This window comes from Oncorhynchus nerka, linkage group LG8 (assembly GCF_034236695.1).
Source record: "Oncorhynchus nerka isolate Pitt River linkage group LG8, Oner_Uvic_2.0, whole genome shotgun sequence".
NCBI lineage: Eukaryota > Metazoa > Chordata > Actinopteri > Salmoniformes > Salmonidae > Oncorhynchus > Oncorhynchus nerka.
The window spans coordinates 43171159-43188325 of record NC_088403.1 but is presented as its reverse complement, the minus strand read 5'-3'; the positions used below and the strand labels follow the sequence as shown (position 1 = coordinate 43188325).

Here is a 17167-nt window from a genome sequence, read left to right as displayed (position 1 = left end):
TTCGTGAAATTACAACATGGAATTGACATCTGTGCCCAGTGGGTTGTTTCTCTCTCTCTTTTTTTTTAACTTCTTCGGCATTGGTGTCCCTTCCACAGGACGGTTGAGCTAACATAGGCTAATGCGATTAGCATGAGGTTGTAAGTAACAAGAACATTTCCCAGGACATAGACATATCTGATATTGGCAGAAAGCTTAAGTTCTTGTTAATCTAACTGCCCTGTCCAATTTACAGTCGCTATATAATATAATAAGAATACCATGCTATTGTTTGAGGAGAGTGCACAATTTTGAACATGAAAAGTTAATAATAAACAAATTAGGCACATTTGGGCAGTCTTGATACATCATTTTGTACAGAAATGCAATGGTTAATTGGATCATAATACATACAGTCTAAAACTTTAGACATACACTGAGGTCATCTAGTGGCCGGATTCTAAATGGCACCTGGGCTGGAATAATACATTATGGCCTTTCTCTTTCATTTCTAAGATGATGGTACAAAAAAATACAAAAGAGCGGTTGTTTTTTTCTTTTTATTGTCTTTTACCAGATTTATTGTGTTATCTTATACTACATTACTTTCACATTTCCATAAACTTCAAAGTGCTTCCTTTCAAATGGTACCAAGAATATGCATATTCTTGCTTCAGGGCCTGAGCTACAGAAAGTTAGATTTGAGTATGTAATTTTAGGCGAAAATTGAAAAAAAAGGGCTGATCCATAAGAGATTTTAAGCACAGGTACATGTTATTTTCCAATCAATATACCTCTTTCAGTGTCATTGTCTATTTTTTCATCCCTTGTTGCTGCTCGAATAGACCAGGGATGTTCTCTTGATAAGTGTGTGAATTAGGAAATGTTCCTGTCCTGCTAAGCAATCAAAATCTAACAAGTACTTTTGGGTTTCAGGGAAAATGTATGGAGTGAAAAGTACAACATTTTCTTTAGGAATGTAGTGAGGTAAAAGTAAGCAGTGGAGCTTTTGGAGCTATGAGGGCTGACTGAGTGATGTGCTATCCAATACCTTGGCCATAGACATGAGCAACATATTCCTCCAACAGTTTAGTTTTTTCAGGGAAAGTCGTTCGTATGTCCTGCCGTTTGGGTAGGTCTATTGGGAGTCATCAAGAAGGTTGAATAAAGTGTTAGGCCTACCACAGGTACCTTCACATGTTTTATGGTTACACACCTAACATTACGTAACATAATAGGTCCAAGGGCCATGTAAGTCATCAGTCATACTCCATACATTTTCACTGACACCCCAAAGTGCTCGTTAGATTTTGAATGCTTAGCAGGACAGGAATATGGTCAAATTCACACACTTATCAAGAGAACATTCCTGGTCATCCCTACTGCCTCTGATCTGGCAGACTCACAAAACATGAATGCTTAATTTGTAAATTATATCCTGAATTTTGGAGAGTGCACCTGGCTATCCGTATATTTCAAAAACAAGAAAATTGTGCTGCCTGGTTTGCTTAATATAAGGAATTTGAAATTATTTATACTTTTACTTTTAAACCTAAGCATATTTGAGCAATTACATTTACTTTTGTACTTAAGTATATTTAAAAAGTATATTTACTCAAGTAGTATTTTACTGTAGTATTTTACTCGGTGAATCACTTTTACTTGAGTCATTTTCTTTTAAGGTATCTTTTACTCAAGTATTACAATTGGTTACTTTTTCCACCACTGCAGGTCTGAGTGAACCAGGTAGGCCTAACAGGTTATGGAAAAACAGGGACGGTTTTCTTCCCCTTTTGCGGTAGGGAGGTGTGTGTGTGTTTGCTCCCTCCCACATCTCTCAAAAAAATGCTGTCAAAGAAGTAAGATCTCTGCTGATAGTGTGTGTGTGTTTGCTCCCTCCCACATCTCTCAACAAATGCTGTCAAAGAAGCAAGATCTCTGCTGATAGTGTGTGTGTGTGTGTGTGTGTGTGTGTGTGTGTGTGTGTGTGTGTGTGTGTGTGTGTGTGTGTGTGTGTGTGCATGAGGCCTACCTGCCTACCTAGCATAGTACTATTTAGTGCCGCTTGGTTTGCAGCACCCGAGCTAATTCAAGGAACTCACGAACGATAAGGCAAGACTGTCCGTCAGTCTGGCTCCAGTCTGCGGTGAAACATCACAGGATCATCTCCGCATCTCCGCAGCTTCAAAAGACTTCACAGTTCCCACTCACAGCCCGACAGGAATGACGAGGGTGATCTCACCCACAACTGTTGTTCGTTTCACAGAACAGTAACATTAAGATGTAGATACTGTATGAAAAATGTCAAAATATATAATCGTGGATAGAAATGGGACGAAATCGATTAGCCGACCATTGTAAAAAAATAAATCACCTGTTGAATGCGTGGTTTGAAATATGAGAAAAACATTTGAAATAAAAAAAATCCGATATTTGAGAAGTGTCACGGATGTTATTTTTCAGATAATAGCCAAAACAACCAAAAACAAGCTTAGCGTTTTACAAAGTCTGTCAAGACCATGGGTGGTATGTACACTCACAGACTGATCATAGAAAGTGTTGCTGCCTTTGTCAGGACTGGAGGTGTCCCAGGTTAGGTAAATCTGTCTCACACAGCTGTGGCGTGTAACTATGCCAGATAGGAGACATTCAACAGGGGTATAATGCTGCTAATAGAGGAACTGTTTGCCAACCTCTGAGTGAGAGAGTGACAGGTAACCCTAATGAGCTAGTAGAGACACACCCTGAGGTAGACAGGTCTGAGAGAGAGGGAGAGCGAGGGGGAGAGAGAGGGGGGTTCAACAGGTCCGAAAGAGAGAGGGAGAGCGAGAGGGGTGGGAGAGTTCAACAGGTCTGAGAGCAAGAGAGAGAGTGGTGGGATGTTTGTTGGGAGACAAGCCTTTTTAGTTCTAGCGTATTTAAAAAAACTTCTATTTAACTAGACAAGGCAGTTAAGAACACATTTATATTTACAATGACTGCCTACTTGTAAAGCCCCCCCGAGCCAAACCCTCCCCGAACCAGAACGACGCTGGGCCAATTGTGCGCCGCTCCTATGGTACTCCCGATCACAGCCGGTTGAGATACAGCCTGGGATCGAACCCGGGTCTGTAGTGACGTCTCCAGCACTGCGATGCAGTGCCTTAGACCGCTGCACCACTCGGGAACCCCGCGTGTATGCGTATGTGTTTTTGTTTGCATGTGTGTGTGTGTGTGTGTGTGTTCCTACTGAAACACATCTGGTGCAAACATCCATTTTTGTGATTAGAGGATGAACAAGGAAGAGGAAAAGTTTGCTACACTTGATCTTAATCCTGTGAGTAAACAGACTAAACCATTGGGGAGATGAAAGGGCTTTACCCTTATCAGCCAGCTGAGGCATTCACCAAAACACCACCGCTGAGGTGGGGCAATGGCGTGTTCCGCCGGGTTCTGCCAGAGGTGGGGTGTTTCACAGATGGCCAGATAGGGGGAGATGGGAAATGCAGGCCTAACAATCAGCAGGTAGATAAAGATTGGCCCACACATTAAAGAGATTAAAGGAGGCGATGAGTGTGTGTATGAACTGAGCGCAGTGGAACAAAACTGGCCTCTTCTAAAGCACGGTCAGACCTCCCAAGATGCATCTATATCTCACAGGTGATACGGCCTAACAAAGTTGGAGCTTGCCATCGCCGCTGCACAATCACCATCAGAAATGCCCCCCCCCCCCTCTCTCTCAATGAAAAAAATGATTTTTATTTTCTCCAAACTCCTTCTCTTAACTGCCTGCCTCTGTCGATCTCCCTCCTGCTTCTCCTACTCCTTGGCCTGCTACAACCGCCGTTTCTCTCTCTTTCTTTCCAAGACAATAATTTCTCTACTTACCCCTTTTACTCGCTCTCTTCCCTCTCATGTGGTTTGGCTCCTCTCGTTCGTTCCCGTCATAGAAACAAAGGACAGAAGTTGGTGAGTGAGTGATAAACAAAGCGTGAGGGAAACCGATGAGAGAAAAGGGATGAAAAGAGAAAGATGTACTTTGCAGAGAGAGAGAGAGAGAGAGAGAGAGAAAGAGAGAGAGAGAGAGAAAGAAAAAAGATGGTCACTGTTGTGGCTTAATGTGGAAATAAACAAGTGTATCTTACATATATCTTCAGCACAACCCTTCTATCTAGTTTAATGAACTTTTGGAGTCTGTTGTTCACACAAAAAAATGTGTTTTGAGTTGTTTCTTAAGAAACTTCCATTGTCCAATTGTGGGACTTTTCGGTTGCGGGGGGTGTTGATGATGTCAGTGTGATTGAGGACAGAGAGGCAGGGGGCCGATGGAACGACACACACGGGACTTGAGAAAGGAAAGGAGAGAAGGGTCTATTCAATGGGGGAGGGGGGGGGGGGGGTAGTGACAAATAATGTTATGGTAAAGAGGGCATGCAGAAAAATAGAAAATATTTTATTACATCACAAAAGAGGTGGAAAAGAATTATCAAGTTTGTGGGAAAAAATAATAAGAGAATAAGCAGAGACAAATTCTCCCCTACTGAACAAAAATATATAAGCAACATGTAAAGTTGTTGGTCACATGAGCTGAAATAAAAGATCCCAGAAATGTTCCATACACCCGATAAGCTTATTTCTCTAAAATGTTGTGTACAAATTTGTTTACATCCCTGTTAGTGAGCTTTTCTACTTTGCCAAGATAATCCATTCACCTAGCAGGTGTGGCATATCAAGAAGCTGACTGAACAGCATGATCATTGCACAAGTGCACCTTGTGTTGGGAACAATAAAAGGCCAGTTTGGTCACACAACACAATTCCACAGATGTCTCAAGTTTATCGGGATGTGGTAATTGGCATGCTGACTGCAGAAATGTCCACCAGAGCTGTTAATGTTTATTTCTCTACCATAAGCGACCTCCAATGTCATTTTAAAGAATTTGGCAGTACGTCCAACCGGCCTCACAACTGCAGACCAATTGTAACCACGACAGCTAAGGACCTCCACATCCAGCTTCTTCACCTGTGGGATTGTCTGAGACGAGCCACCCGGACAGCTGATGAAATTGTGGGTTTGCACAACCGAAGAATTTCAGCACAAACTGTAAATTTGAATGCAGAGATACCGTGACGAGGTCCCGAGGCCCATAGTCATGACATTCAAACACCGCCATCACGTCATGTTTCAGCATAATAGATGGCCCCATGTCGCAAGGAGTTGTACACAATTCTTGGAAGATGAAAATGTCCCAGTTCATCCATTGCCTGCATACTCACCAGAAATGTCACCCATTGAGCATGTTTGGGATGCTCTGGATCAACGTGTACAACAGCAACTTCACACAGTCATTGAAGAGGAGTGGGACAACATTCCACAGGCCTCAATCAACAGCTGGATCAACTCTGCGCGAAGAATTTGTGTTGCGCTGAAGGAGGTAAATGGTGGTCACACCAGAAACTGACTGGTTATCTGATCCACACCCCTACCTTTTTTTAAAGTATATGCGACCAACAGATGCATATCGGTATTCCCAATCATTTGAAATCCATAAATTAGGGCATAATTAATTTAAATTGACTGATTTCCTTATATGAACTGTAACTCAGTAGAATCTCTGAAATTGTTGCAAGTTGCATTAATATTTTTGTTTAGTGTAAATTCCTGTACTTTGGAGAACTAGTGAGTGAACAAAATAGAGGGTGAACAATTGTCTCTATCTAGTGGTGTGAAAATGAATGACACCCAATCATTTTGGAACAATGGGTATGCAGGCTTTTGTTCCAGCCCTTCCTTAAACAAGAAACCTAATCAAAATAATTGAGTTGAGTTTTATTTCATTATATCATATAACTTGCTAAATCAGGGATGTTTACTGCAGGGTTGGAATGAAAGCCTGCACAACCCACAGGCTCTCTTGGACTGGAGTTCTGAAAACATAAGAGAAAACTACAGACACCTGAGCAGTCCCAACAAAAACAAAACATATTTTATTACATCTTTGCATTAAAATAAACTCTTACCATGTTCAAAACTGTAGCACTCGCATGTGATGCATAGAAGCGCAAGCAGCATCTTAACATGAGAAGTTGAATCTCAACAAGTAAACTAAAACTAAACAGAGAAATTGGACTTCAACATAAAACCATAACGACCCCAAATTTCTGCTCCCAGGTTAATCTGAATCAAATTGGAATGAATTATTTAGTATTGTGGACTCATTCATAGAATTCAATAAAATATGTGATTTATCATTAAACAAATACAGCATCTATATGCACAAAGAAACACAGACAAACATAATTTGGACTGATAACCATTTGGTTCAGTTGTTATTTTGATCTAGCCTGTGTGCCAGTCTGTTTGTGCAATAATGCCAAATCCTTGTAACTCTTCGTCACGCCAAACATTGTTTACCAAGTACAGCAATGAAGTTGGCACAAGCATTAAATGATCTGAGACCAGGCTGCTTTAGATTACACTCAGTCAACAAAGCTTCAACAACTTAAAATTCAAACATTTAACTTAAACATACTGACAGAGAATTTCACAGTAAACCTCTATTGCTTGACCCCTTGACTATAGCTAGAATAGTTACCTTCCTGGTTGTGTTCTGGAATGCGTTTTCATTCTAGATTATGGTCCGAGGACAACCCGTGTAATATAACTGGAACAATGTAGTACATTGTTAGGGAGGCATAAAGATTTAGGAGTACGACAAAAACAACTGACTGTAGTGGGTGTTTTGACAGCTCTGGGTTGAAGTTTCCCCTAGGTACAGATATAGGATCAGCTTCCCCTCCCAGAATCCTAACCTTAACCATAAGTGGAAAAAATGCTAAACTGACTCAGGATCAGCGTCAAGCGGCAACTTCACCCTACACCGTATCGGCACTTCTGTGGCGTTTAGTAGAATCAGTGTTCAGGATGGAGAAATAAGCGTGTCAAGCCTTCCCTTCCCTGAGCTAAAACACTGAGGCAAAACTAATGATTTCTCTGTGAGCTAGTCTAACTGGGCTGTAGTCACAGTATCATTGAAGTCAGGTAGAGTAGAGAGTTCCTTGGTTTGGGTGGTGGGAATAGAATGTTTGGTCCAGAGCTAAGCTTACAGTAGGGGAGTGCAGAGTGTATGAATTGCTAGATGTGAATTGGTGCAAATCTCAAATGACACCCAATTTCCCATAGTGTACCATTAGAGTCCATGGCCCTGGTCAGCGGTGCACTACATATGGAATAGGGGGCCATTTGAGCTGCACCCTGTCTGTATATTCTCTCTACTGCATCCCAAAATGGCACGCTATTCCTAATATAGTGCACTACTTTTGACCACGGCCTTATGGGTCCTGGTCAAAAGTAGTGCACTATATTGGAAATAGGGTGCCAATTTAGAGGCAACTAATTTCATGTGCACCCGTCTATCTACTCTGTCTTCTTCTTCTGTGCCGGGCTGCTGTTCCAGTAGTACAGGAGCTGGGCAGCGATAAGGCCGTTACAGGAAGAGGATATGACATAGGTCAGGGCCATCAGGGAGTCACCCGTTTCCTGTTGGTAGAGAGAAACCGGGAAGTGAAAAGTAGAAATTATTGGCATGTTGGATTAGGACAGGATCACACACAGACTGCCTGAAATGGCACCCTTTAGGTGTCACTTAGCAGACGCTCTAATTACGTACTATACAGGGAATAGTGTGCCGTTTATGACGCATCCACACTCTCACATACAGTACACACAATTTATACACAGTAACACATTTTACTCACACACAGCTGCACATACCGACTAAGTCACTCAGGATAAGAGTGTCTGTTTGTACAAGTAACAAAACATTACGTACACAAAACATCAAGAACAGCTGCTTTTTCCATGACAGATTGACCAGGTGAAAGCTATGATCCCTTATTGATGTCACTTGTTAAATCAACTTCAAATCAGTGTAAATGAAGGGAAGGAGACAGGTTGAAGAAGGATTTTTAAGACTAGAGACAATTTCAGACATGGATTGCGTATGCTTGCAATTCAGAGAGTGAATGGGAAAGACAAAATATGAATGGGGTACGGTAGTAGGTGTCAGACACACTGGTTTGTGTCAAGAAATGCTGCTGGGTTTTCACACTCAACAGTTTCCCGTGTGTATTAAGAATGTTCCACCGCCCAAAGGACATCCAGCCAACTTGATACAACTGTGGGAAGTGTTGGTGTCAACATGGGCCAGCATCCCTGTTGAACACTTTTGACACCTTGTAGAGTCCATGCCCTGACCAATTGAGGGGTGCAACTCAACATTAGGCAGATTTTCCTAATGTTTGGTATACTCAGTATACATTCACTGTACACACACATATACCTGTATTGAGGTGAATATGCGAGCCAAGGAGCCAGCGAACAGCATAAACACAGTGATGGCAGACAGCTGACCTGTGTGTCCATTACGATAGTTAGTCACTACCTGAATAAGCTGCAATCACAGGGAGAAATAAACATGATCACAGATTAATACAATGATAACATTATTTTGTTAACTAAGGATAACTCCTATAAAACACATTTTATAACACAAATCGACTTTATTATTGATTTATTTTGGGGCACATTTTTACAGTTGAACTATTTAAAGCACAATTAAATCCTAGAGGATAACATGAAAATATTAAAACAAATGTATTGTCCAATGTGGTGCTCGAACAACATTATAACGCTGTTGTTACAATTTAACACGTTGATTATGTAATACATGTTAGAGAATCTATTAATGCGCTACGTACCCTGCCAATGATGATAGCAGGCATGTTGGATGCCTGCATGGCCATGACCACAGGCATTGGCGTTACAGGGGAGAGCAGCAGAGCTACCAGACCAAAGTACACCACCAGGAACAGCACACCTAGAGGGAGCAGACACACAGTTAGAACGTCAACCACTGCTTGTGAGGGCAGCTAGTTGTATGCTAACGTAAAATTGTACACTGTAAGCTCAAAAGGAAGTGTTAGTAGTGAGTGTCAAGTCTTATCGTCAGGTAGGTGTGTGTCTTACCTTTGACTGTGTTGCCTCCATAATGCATAATGAGGAACCCGATGGCTACTGTCTGTAACATGAGGAAGAGGGCCTCACCCCAGGCACTGAAAGAGAAAACGCCAAATATGTTAACTTGTGCGTGTCTGTGTGTGTGACTGTCTGTGCATGTCTCCGTGTGTGTGTACAACTCTACCACAGTACCTGAAGGGGAAGCTGTTAGCAATGCTATAGGCCATGGTGCCGGTAATAGCCAGCAGCTCCAGCAAGACAGAGTTGAAGCTTAGACCATCTGCACTCTTAGCCCCCATCAGCTTCAGGATCTGGGGCAGCTTTACTGTGGGGAGAGAGAGAGTGGGAGAGAGCGAGATATGGGTTATGTATTATCTGAACGTGTGCTTGATGGATCGAATTCTATTGGAAATATCTTTCCATCTACAGGTAACTGCCCAAAAAAAGGAAACACCAACATATTGTCTTAATAGGGATTTGGGCCCCATGAGCACCCAGAAGAGCTTCAATGCACCTTGGCATAGATTCTACAAGTGTCTGGAACTCTATTGGAGGGATGCGGCACCATTCTTCCACAAGAAATTCCATAATTTCGTGTTTATTTGACGGTGGTGAAAAACGCCGTCTTAGGCACTGCTCCAGTATCAATTCCGTTGACATCTGGTGACTGACACACACACACACACACTTTAAACCCCCTATGCTCCTTTGAGATCCCTCTTTAAAAGTCACTGCCATATCTTCTTCTAGCCACGGTAGCCAAAATAATGGGCAACTGGACAGTTTTATTCATGACCCTAAGCATGATGGGATGTAAATTGCTTAATCAAATCAAATGTTATTGGTCACATACACATGTTTAGCAGATGTTATTGTGGGTGTAGCGAAATGCTTGTGTTTCTAGCTCCATCAGTGCAGTAATATCTAACAATTTCACAACAACACACACGCATCTAAGTACAGGAATTGAATTAAGAATATATAAGCTGCATACACTAAAATACAGATGAATATAATATAATACAGTATATACAAATGAGACGAGTAATGCAAAATATGTCAACTTTATTAAAGTGACTAGTGTTCCATTTATTAAAGTGGCTATTGATGTCAAGTCTTTGTATATAGGCAGCAGCCTCTAATGTGCTAGTGATGGATATTTAACAGTCGGAGGCCTTTAACTCAGGATCCACACCTGTACAGTACTTTGTATAATTTGCTCAAGTGTTTCCTTTATTTTGGCAGTTACCTGTATATAAGCGAGGGGCAGGGAGTTATGCTTTGCACACATAGGGAGAGAGAGACAGAGATAAAAATTGAGAGTGAGTGGAATGTTTACTGTTCATGTTTTATTGTTTATTTCACTTTTGTTTATTATCTACTTAATTTGCTTTGGCAATGTAAACATGTGTTTCCCATGCCAATAAAGGCCTTTGAATTGAAATAGAGAGAACGAGATAGAGAGAGGAGAAAGAGAATCTTAATCTTACCCATCACAGACCCCAGGATGATTCCAATGCCCAGACCTTTGCTCAGCACAATCTTTAGACATGGCACTGCAGACAGAAACAATCGTCGATTGAACGGGTATTATCAGAGAGAACAGATAGATATGTCGTTCTTCTCCTATCTAGAATTGTTGAGGAACTGCAAGAGATTGAGGAACACTGGCATGAGATAGCCCCGCCTCTGAACGCTGTCAAAACAAATCTTCCAACTAACTACTAACGTTAGCTCCTCTTCTGTCTTTTTAGCCTGTTTAGAGAGTACGATCCCTACGTCCAAAATATTTATTTATATCCAGTAACTGTAAATGCAAAAGATAACATAGAAGTTACATTGTGAAATATCGATTAAAAACGCAAGTCTTGCAAGCTAACGATACCTAGCTAGCTCATCCAATCAACGTTGAAGCCCTGGCTAGCTAACGTTAACTAGCTAAGTTAGCTCTTGCAATCAAACGTCAGTCAATTATGTAAGAACTTACCATCCAGAAAGTTAAAATTGAGGAAAAACTCGTCGTAACATGATTCTGGCATGAAATAAGTGAGCAGGAGCCCCTTCAGTGGGTCCAACACAGAATTCTTTGGAAGTTCTTCCATAACAGGGCTCGCCATTGTGGAACTGTGACGTGACGTAGCAGTGTGCAAATAATAACTGTTCCTTCACGCTAGACGGAAACATATGCAGCCAGTGGTTCCGGAGCTCACTGATTTTTGTTGTTGTTGTTGATTTCATTAGGTTCCCCATTAGCCGACGCCAATGGCGAGAGCTAGTCTTTCTGGGGTCTGACACATAACAAACAAGCCATTACAGACAAAATACTTTACAATTTACATACATTTAAAAACACGAACATGTAGTATTCCTTTGCATATATCAGTTACACATACACTGAACAAAAATATAAACGTAACATGCAAAAATGTCAAGGATTTTAGGGAGTTACAGTTCATATATGGAGATCAGTCAATTGAAATACAGTAATTAGGCCCTAATGTATGGATTTCACATCACTGGGAATACCAATATGCATCTGTTGGGCACAGATACCTTTAAAAAAAAGTAGGAGTGTGGAAAAGAAAACCAGTTAGTATCTGGTGTGACCACCATTTGGTGTGACCACTATTTGCCTCATGCAGCACGACACACCTCCTTCGCATAGTTGATTGTGACCTGTGCAATGTTGTCCCACTCTTCAATGGCTGTGTAAAGTTGCTGGATAATGGCGGGAACTGGAACACGCTGTTCCATGTGGGCTATTTCTATGCTAACCATTTTTAAGTCAAGTTTTTGCTTCTTTTACTTTTGCTATTGTACACCAGCTTCAAACAGCTGAAAATAATTTTTTGAAAAGATATTTCACAGCGGTTTAGATGGTACAATGATTATCTACACTATACTTGCTTGTTTTGTCACATAAACTTAAATTAGGCAAACTATTTTTGCAACCTGGAAATAGTGGTGAGATTTCTGCATAGTGCATCTTCAAGGTGCTACCAGCCACCACTGGTATCCATATACAGTAGTGAGTTTGCTTCAGTAATCATATTAAATAGTGGTTTGAGTTTGTGCGAGTGTGTGTATGTGTGTAAAAAGTATATTCAATGGTTTTCCATGCATATTCACCAGCACTTTTGATCAATAACCTAGTTTACAGTGCATCATTTGCATTTAGCTGAACTATTTCCATCTGTTGTATCGTGTGAATAAATACACTTTGGTTGTATACATACCTACTGTACAGTCCTCTACACCTCATTGAAATACCTTAATCTCTCCACTAGATGTCGATAGTACCCACGCTGAGCCACACAGGGCGAGATGTGAGCCTTCTGGTGAAGGGAACCACAATGGGCACGGGGCTTGTTGCCGGGAACCTATTTGAGCGTTGCGCCGATGACGACAGCTGGAGGGAGCTGAGTGAGGACCCAGTTGTTCAGGAGGCCAGCTGACAGGGGGCGCTATGCACCTCTGATGTCATCATTGCGGGACATTGGTTACCAATCAGGGTCCACCAGGAGGAGCCATATAGACGCTCCTGGTATAAAGTTCCATGTGTCCCAAATGGTTTCCTACATAGTGCACTACTGTTGATCATAACAATAGGGTGCCATTTGGAACGAGCCATTTTCCTTCATGCACAGATCTAGGATCAGCAGTCAGCACCTGCTTACCTTCCTTTAACCTTGTGTGGGAAGAAATGCAAAACTGACCTTAGATAAGGGGACTGAATCTGTGTCAGACTATCCACATACACCTGCACAGCCAACCTTCAGCCTACCTTTCTAACCGTTGCAATGAGGGGGAAGAAGTACTTTAGGTAAACCTTATCCTACTCGCGCGGAGATGAGTCTGTGTCAGACAATCCACTCACACTGTGGAACAGTCATTTTGGGGACACTGTCTGCATATCTGAGGTGGTACGGGGGCAATTGTCTATGATGTTGATTGTAGTTCTTTATCAAAGTCCCTTTAAATGAAACACATTCATGGTAAAAGCTTGACTACTTTGGCTGATTGTTAATTTAATGTAATAACGTCTATAATAACATCACACAGGTCAGCATGTGAACCCTTTGGAATGACCTGGATTTCTGCATAAACTGGTCATCAAATTTGATCTGATCTTCCTCTAAGTCACAACAACAGACAAACACAGTGTGCTTAAACTAATAACACACAAATTATTGAATTTTTCTTGTCTATATTGAATACATAATTTATACATTCATAGTATAGGTTGGACAAAGTATGTGAACCCCTAGGCTAATGACTTCTCCAAAAGCAAATTGGAGTCAGGAGTCAGCTAACCTGGAGTTCAATCAATGAGACGAGATTGGAGATGTTGGTTAGAGCTGCCTTGCTCTATAAAAAACACTCACAAAATGCAAGTTTGCTATTCACAAGAAGCATTGTATGGTGTGAAACATGCCTCGAACAAAAGAGATCTCAGAAGACATAAGATTAAGAATTGTTGACTTGCATAAAGCTGGAAAGGGTTACAAAAGTATATCTAAACGCCTTGATGTTCATCAGTCCACGGTAAGACAAATAGTTTTTAAATGGAGAAAGTTCAGCGCTGTTGCTACTCTCCCTAGGAGTGGCCGTCCTGCAAAGATGACTGCAACAGCGCAGAATGCTGAATGATGTTAATTAGAATCCTAGAGTGTCCGCTAAAGGCTTACAGAAATATCTGGAACATGCGAACATCTCTGTTGACGAGGCTACGATACGCAAAACATTAAAAACAAGAATGGTGTTCATGAGAGGACACCACGGAAAAAAACACTGCTGTCCAAAAAAACATTGCTGCACATCTGAAGTTCGTAAAAGAGCACCTGGATGTTCCACAGCGCTACTGGCAAAATATTCTGTGGACAGATGAAACTAAAGTTTCGTTGTTTGGAAGGAACACACAACACTATGTGTAGAGAAAAAAAGGCAGAGCACACCAACATCAAAACCTCATCCCAACTGTAAAGTATGGTGACGGGAGCGTCATGGTTTGGGGCTGCTTTTCTGCCTCAGGGCCTGCACAGCTTGCTATCATCGACAGAAAAATGAATTCCCAAGTTTATCAAGAAATTTTGCAGGAGAATGTTAGGCTATCTGTCCGTGAATTGAAGATCAACAGAAGTTGAGTGATGCAACAGGACAACGACCCAAAACACGGAAATAAATCAACAACAGAATGGCTTCAACAGAAGAAAATACGCCTTCTGGAGTGGCCCAATCAGAGTCCTGACCTCAACCTGATTGAGATGCTGTAACATGACCTCAAGAGGGCCGTTCACACCAGACATCCCAAGAAAATTGCGGAACTGAAACAGTTTTTTAAAGAGGAATAGTCCAAAATTCCTCCTGACCGTTGTGCATGTTTGATCGGCAACTACAGAAAACGTTTGGTTGAGGTTATTGCTGCCAAAGGAGGGTGAACTAGTTATTAAATCCAAGGGTTCACATACTTTTCCCACCCTGCACTGTGAATGTTCACACAGTGTGTTCAATAAAGACATGAAAACGTATAATTGTTTGTGTGTTATTAGTTTAAGCAGACTGTGTTTGTCTATTGTTGTGACCTAGATGAAGTTCAGAATCAATTTTATGACCAATTTATGCAGAAATCCAGGTATTTCCAAAGGGTTCACATTCCTTTTCTTGCCACTGTACTTGTATTTATTAAGGATCCCCATTAGCTGCCATGAGAAATATATATACATATTATTAATGTTAGCTCTTTGTGTACATTTAAGGGCCAGCCGTGCTGCCTTCTTCTGAGCCAATTGTTATTTTCCAAGGTCCCTATTTGTGGTACCTGACCACACGACTGAACGGTAGTCTAGTTGCGACAAAACTAGAGCCTGTATGTAGGACCTGCCTTGTTGATAGAGCTGTTGAAAAGGCAGAGTAACGCTTTATTATGGACAGACTTCTCTCCACCTTAGCTGCCCTTGTATCAACATGTTTTGACCGTGACAGTTTTACAATCCAGGGTTACTCCAAGCAGTTTAGTCACCGTAAACTTGCTAAATTTCCACAGGATTTATTACAAGATTTAGTTGAGGTGTAGGGTTTAGTGAATGATTTGTACCAAATACAATGCTTTTAGTTTTTGAAATATTTAGGACTATCTTATTCCTTTCCACCCATTCTGAAACAAATTGCAGCTCTTTGTTAAGTGTTGCAGTGATTTCACTCGCTGTAGTAGCTGACTTGTATCGTGTTGAGTCATCCGCACACATAGGACACACTGGCTTTACTCAAGGGCAGCTGCATGTCATTAGTAAAGACTGATGAAATATTGGACCACCTCTAACCTAATCATCCCATTGGAGGAACACTTCTGTTTCCATCCACGTCAATGGCTCAGATTATTGTGTGTGTGTGAGTATGAGAATGATATGGCAGAGGTAGTATCAAGAAGATCAGAGGAACACCTTTTTCCATCCACGTCATGGTTATATTATTATATTACCAGGTTATTATTATTACCTGAGTATCACTATCAGTATCACCTATGACAAACCTATTACTTAGTGTGTGTGTGTGTGTGTGAGAAAAGTTGCAGAATGGTGTGTGTTTGGTAGGACGTACCAGTTATGGGCTGGTAGATAGGGTGAGATGTTTATGCCACATGGGCCATAAAGCTCATTGGTATCCTGGTTGGTGTTACCTGTTGTCATAACTCTCCTGTGACGATCTGAAGGATCAGGATACAAGGGGGGTCCGCTCTACAGCATGCTCTCTCTCATAGAGTGGGAGCGAGGGAAGTCGACTGTTTTATGGTCGGTCATAAAATACGCTGCTCCTATGCTCTGTAGTGTTTGGGATTGGAATGTAAACTGTGGAACACAGAGAGGCCCTTGGACATCAAAAGTTTGAATAATTAAACAATGTTTCTACTTTGAGAATTTGGGGATGGTCCGTGGACACTTACCGGATAGTCATGACGATTGTGTTTCATTTGGTCATCTCATGGAGGACAGGAAACACACATAACTGTATCTCTTAAAGTGTACATTTCCCATCTGTCAGGTTTACATCTAAATATTGTGAAACGTATGTGATTAAACCTGAAACTATTTGTGAAAAGATGTATTGTGATGCTAACCTTCTAAATAAGAGTGTGAATTTTCATATAAAGATTAACTAGTCAGTGGCCACACCCCCGTGAGCCCAGACATCACATAAGCGTCATAGAACCACCCCTTCTTCCACAGAGTATAAAACCCACTTCCTACAAAATATACATTAAGTCAGAGAACACCGGGACAGAGTCCCCATGTTGGAATGGCTACAGGTCAGAGAATTTCGGGACTGAGTCCCCAGGTTGGAATGGCTGCAATTCTATAGGCCACAGAGACCATACAGCTGTAGTTTTGGCTACACGGCTGAAAATGGTTCAACTCTGAGACTATCGATCACTACAGAATAAGAGCAAATTCTAGACGACACGAATTACTAGTCTGCAGCTAGAAATTACTTAAACCTAGAACGAGAAAACCAACAACCACCGAAGCATCTATTCTATGAGAACATTTCCGAATGGTACTCTGAAGTAACCATTCTAACCACCTACAACCACAAAATACATTGTGACTGTTAGGATCGTTAACCAGAGACTCTGATGATCTCTAAAGGATTATTGAGTGTTTTCAACGGAGAGACAACAACGACATACAAGCGTATATATGTACATTGCAATTTCTTTCAGAATGAGCGGCCGTTCATGTGCAAAGTATGAGCGTGGTTCTAATCCCAGAGGCCGACCCAATACAACGTCGTCGCAGCAGGAGAGGCAAACGGAGCGGCCTCCTGGTTAGACTTAGAAGGCGAGCACACCATCCACCGCTTCCGAGCATACTACTCACCAATATCCAGTCTCTAGACAACAAGGTGGACAAAATTAGGGCACGAGTAGCCTTCCAGAGAGACATCAGAGATTGTAACATTCTCTGTTTCACGGAAACATGGCTCACTCGGGTTATGGTGTCAGAGTCGGTACAGCCACCGGGTTTCTTCATGCGTCTCACTGGTAAAAAGAAGGGCGGGGGTGTATGCCTCATGATTAACGACTCATGGTGTAATCATAACAACATACAGGAACTCAAGTCCTTTTGCTCACCTGACCTAGAATTCCTTACAATCGACTGCATTACACCCCCCCAAGCAGATACTGCAACGGCCC

At 41.6% G+C, this 17167-nt stretch overlaps 1 protein-coding gene across 1 annotated transcript; it reads right to left on the bottom strand.

Moving 5' to 3' along the window:
• Positions 1-5922: 5922 nt before the first annotated feature.
• Positions 5923-11138, bottom strand: LOC115133330 (mannose-P-dolichol utilization defect 1 protein). The gene is made up of 7 exons (XM_029666450.2): positions 10964-11138; positions 10467-10532; positions 9169-9301; positions 8986-9071; positions 8718-8836; positions 8300-8410; positions 5923-7497 (listed from the first exon to the last, which is right to left on the bottom strand). Exons 1-7 carry the CDS (start codon positions 11091-11093, stop codon positions 7375-7377), a joined length of 768 nt encoding a protein of 255 aa, XP_029522310.1. The 5' UTR covers positions 11094-11138; the 3' UTR covers positions 5923-7374.
• Positions 11139-17167: the final 6029 nt, after the last annotated feature.

What these genes read in the sequence shown, in the direction of transcription:
- LOC115133330 (XM_029666450.2), bottom strand. Translation starts at nt 11,093, where the DNA reads ATGGCGAGCCCTGTTATGGAAGAACTTCCAAAGAATTCTGTGTTGGAC. An exon ending in CTGCTATCATCATTGGCAGG is followed by an intron (nt 8,411 to 8,717) that starts GTACGTAGCGCA and finishes CTGTGATTGCAG; the next exon opens with CTTATTCAGGTAGTGACTAA. An exon ending in GCATATTCACCTCAATACAG is followed by an intron (nt 7,498 to 8,299) that starts GTATATGTGTGT and finishes CTCTACCAACAG; the next exon opens with GAAACGGGTGACTCCCTGAT.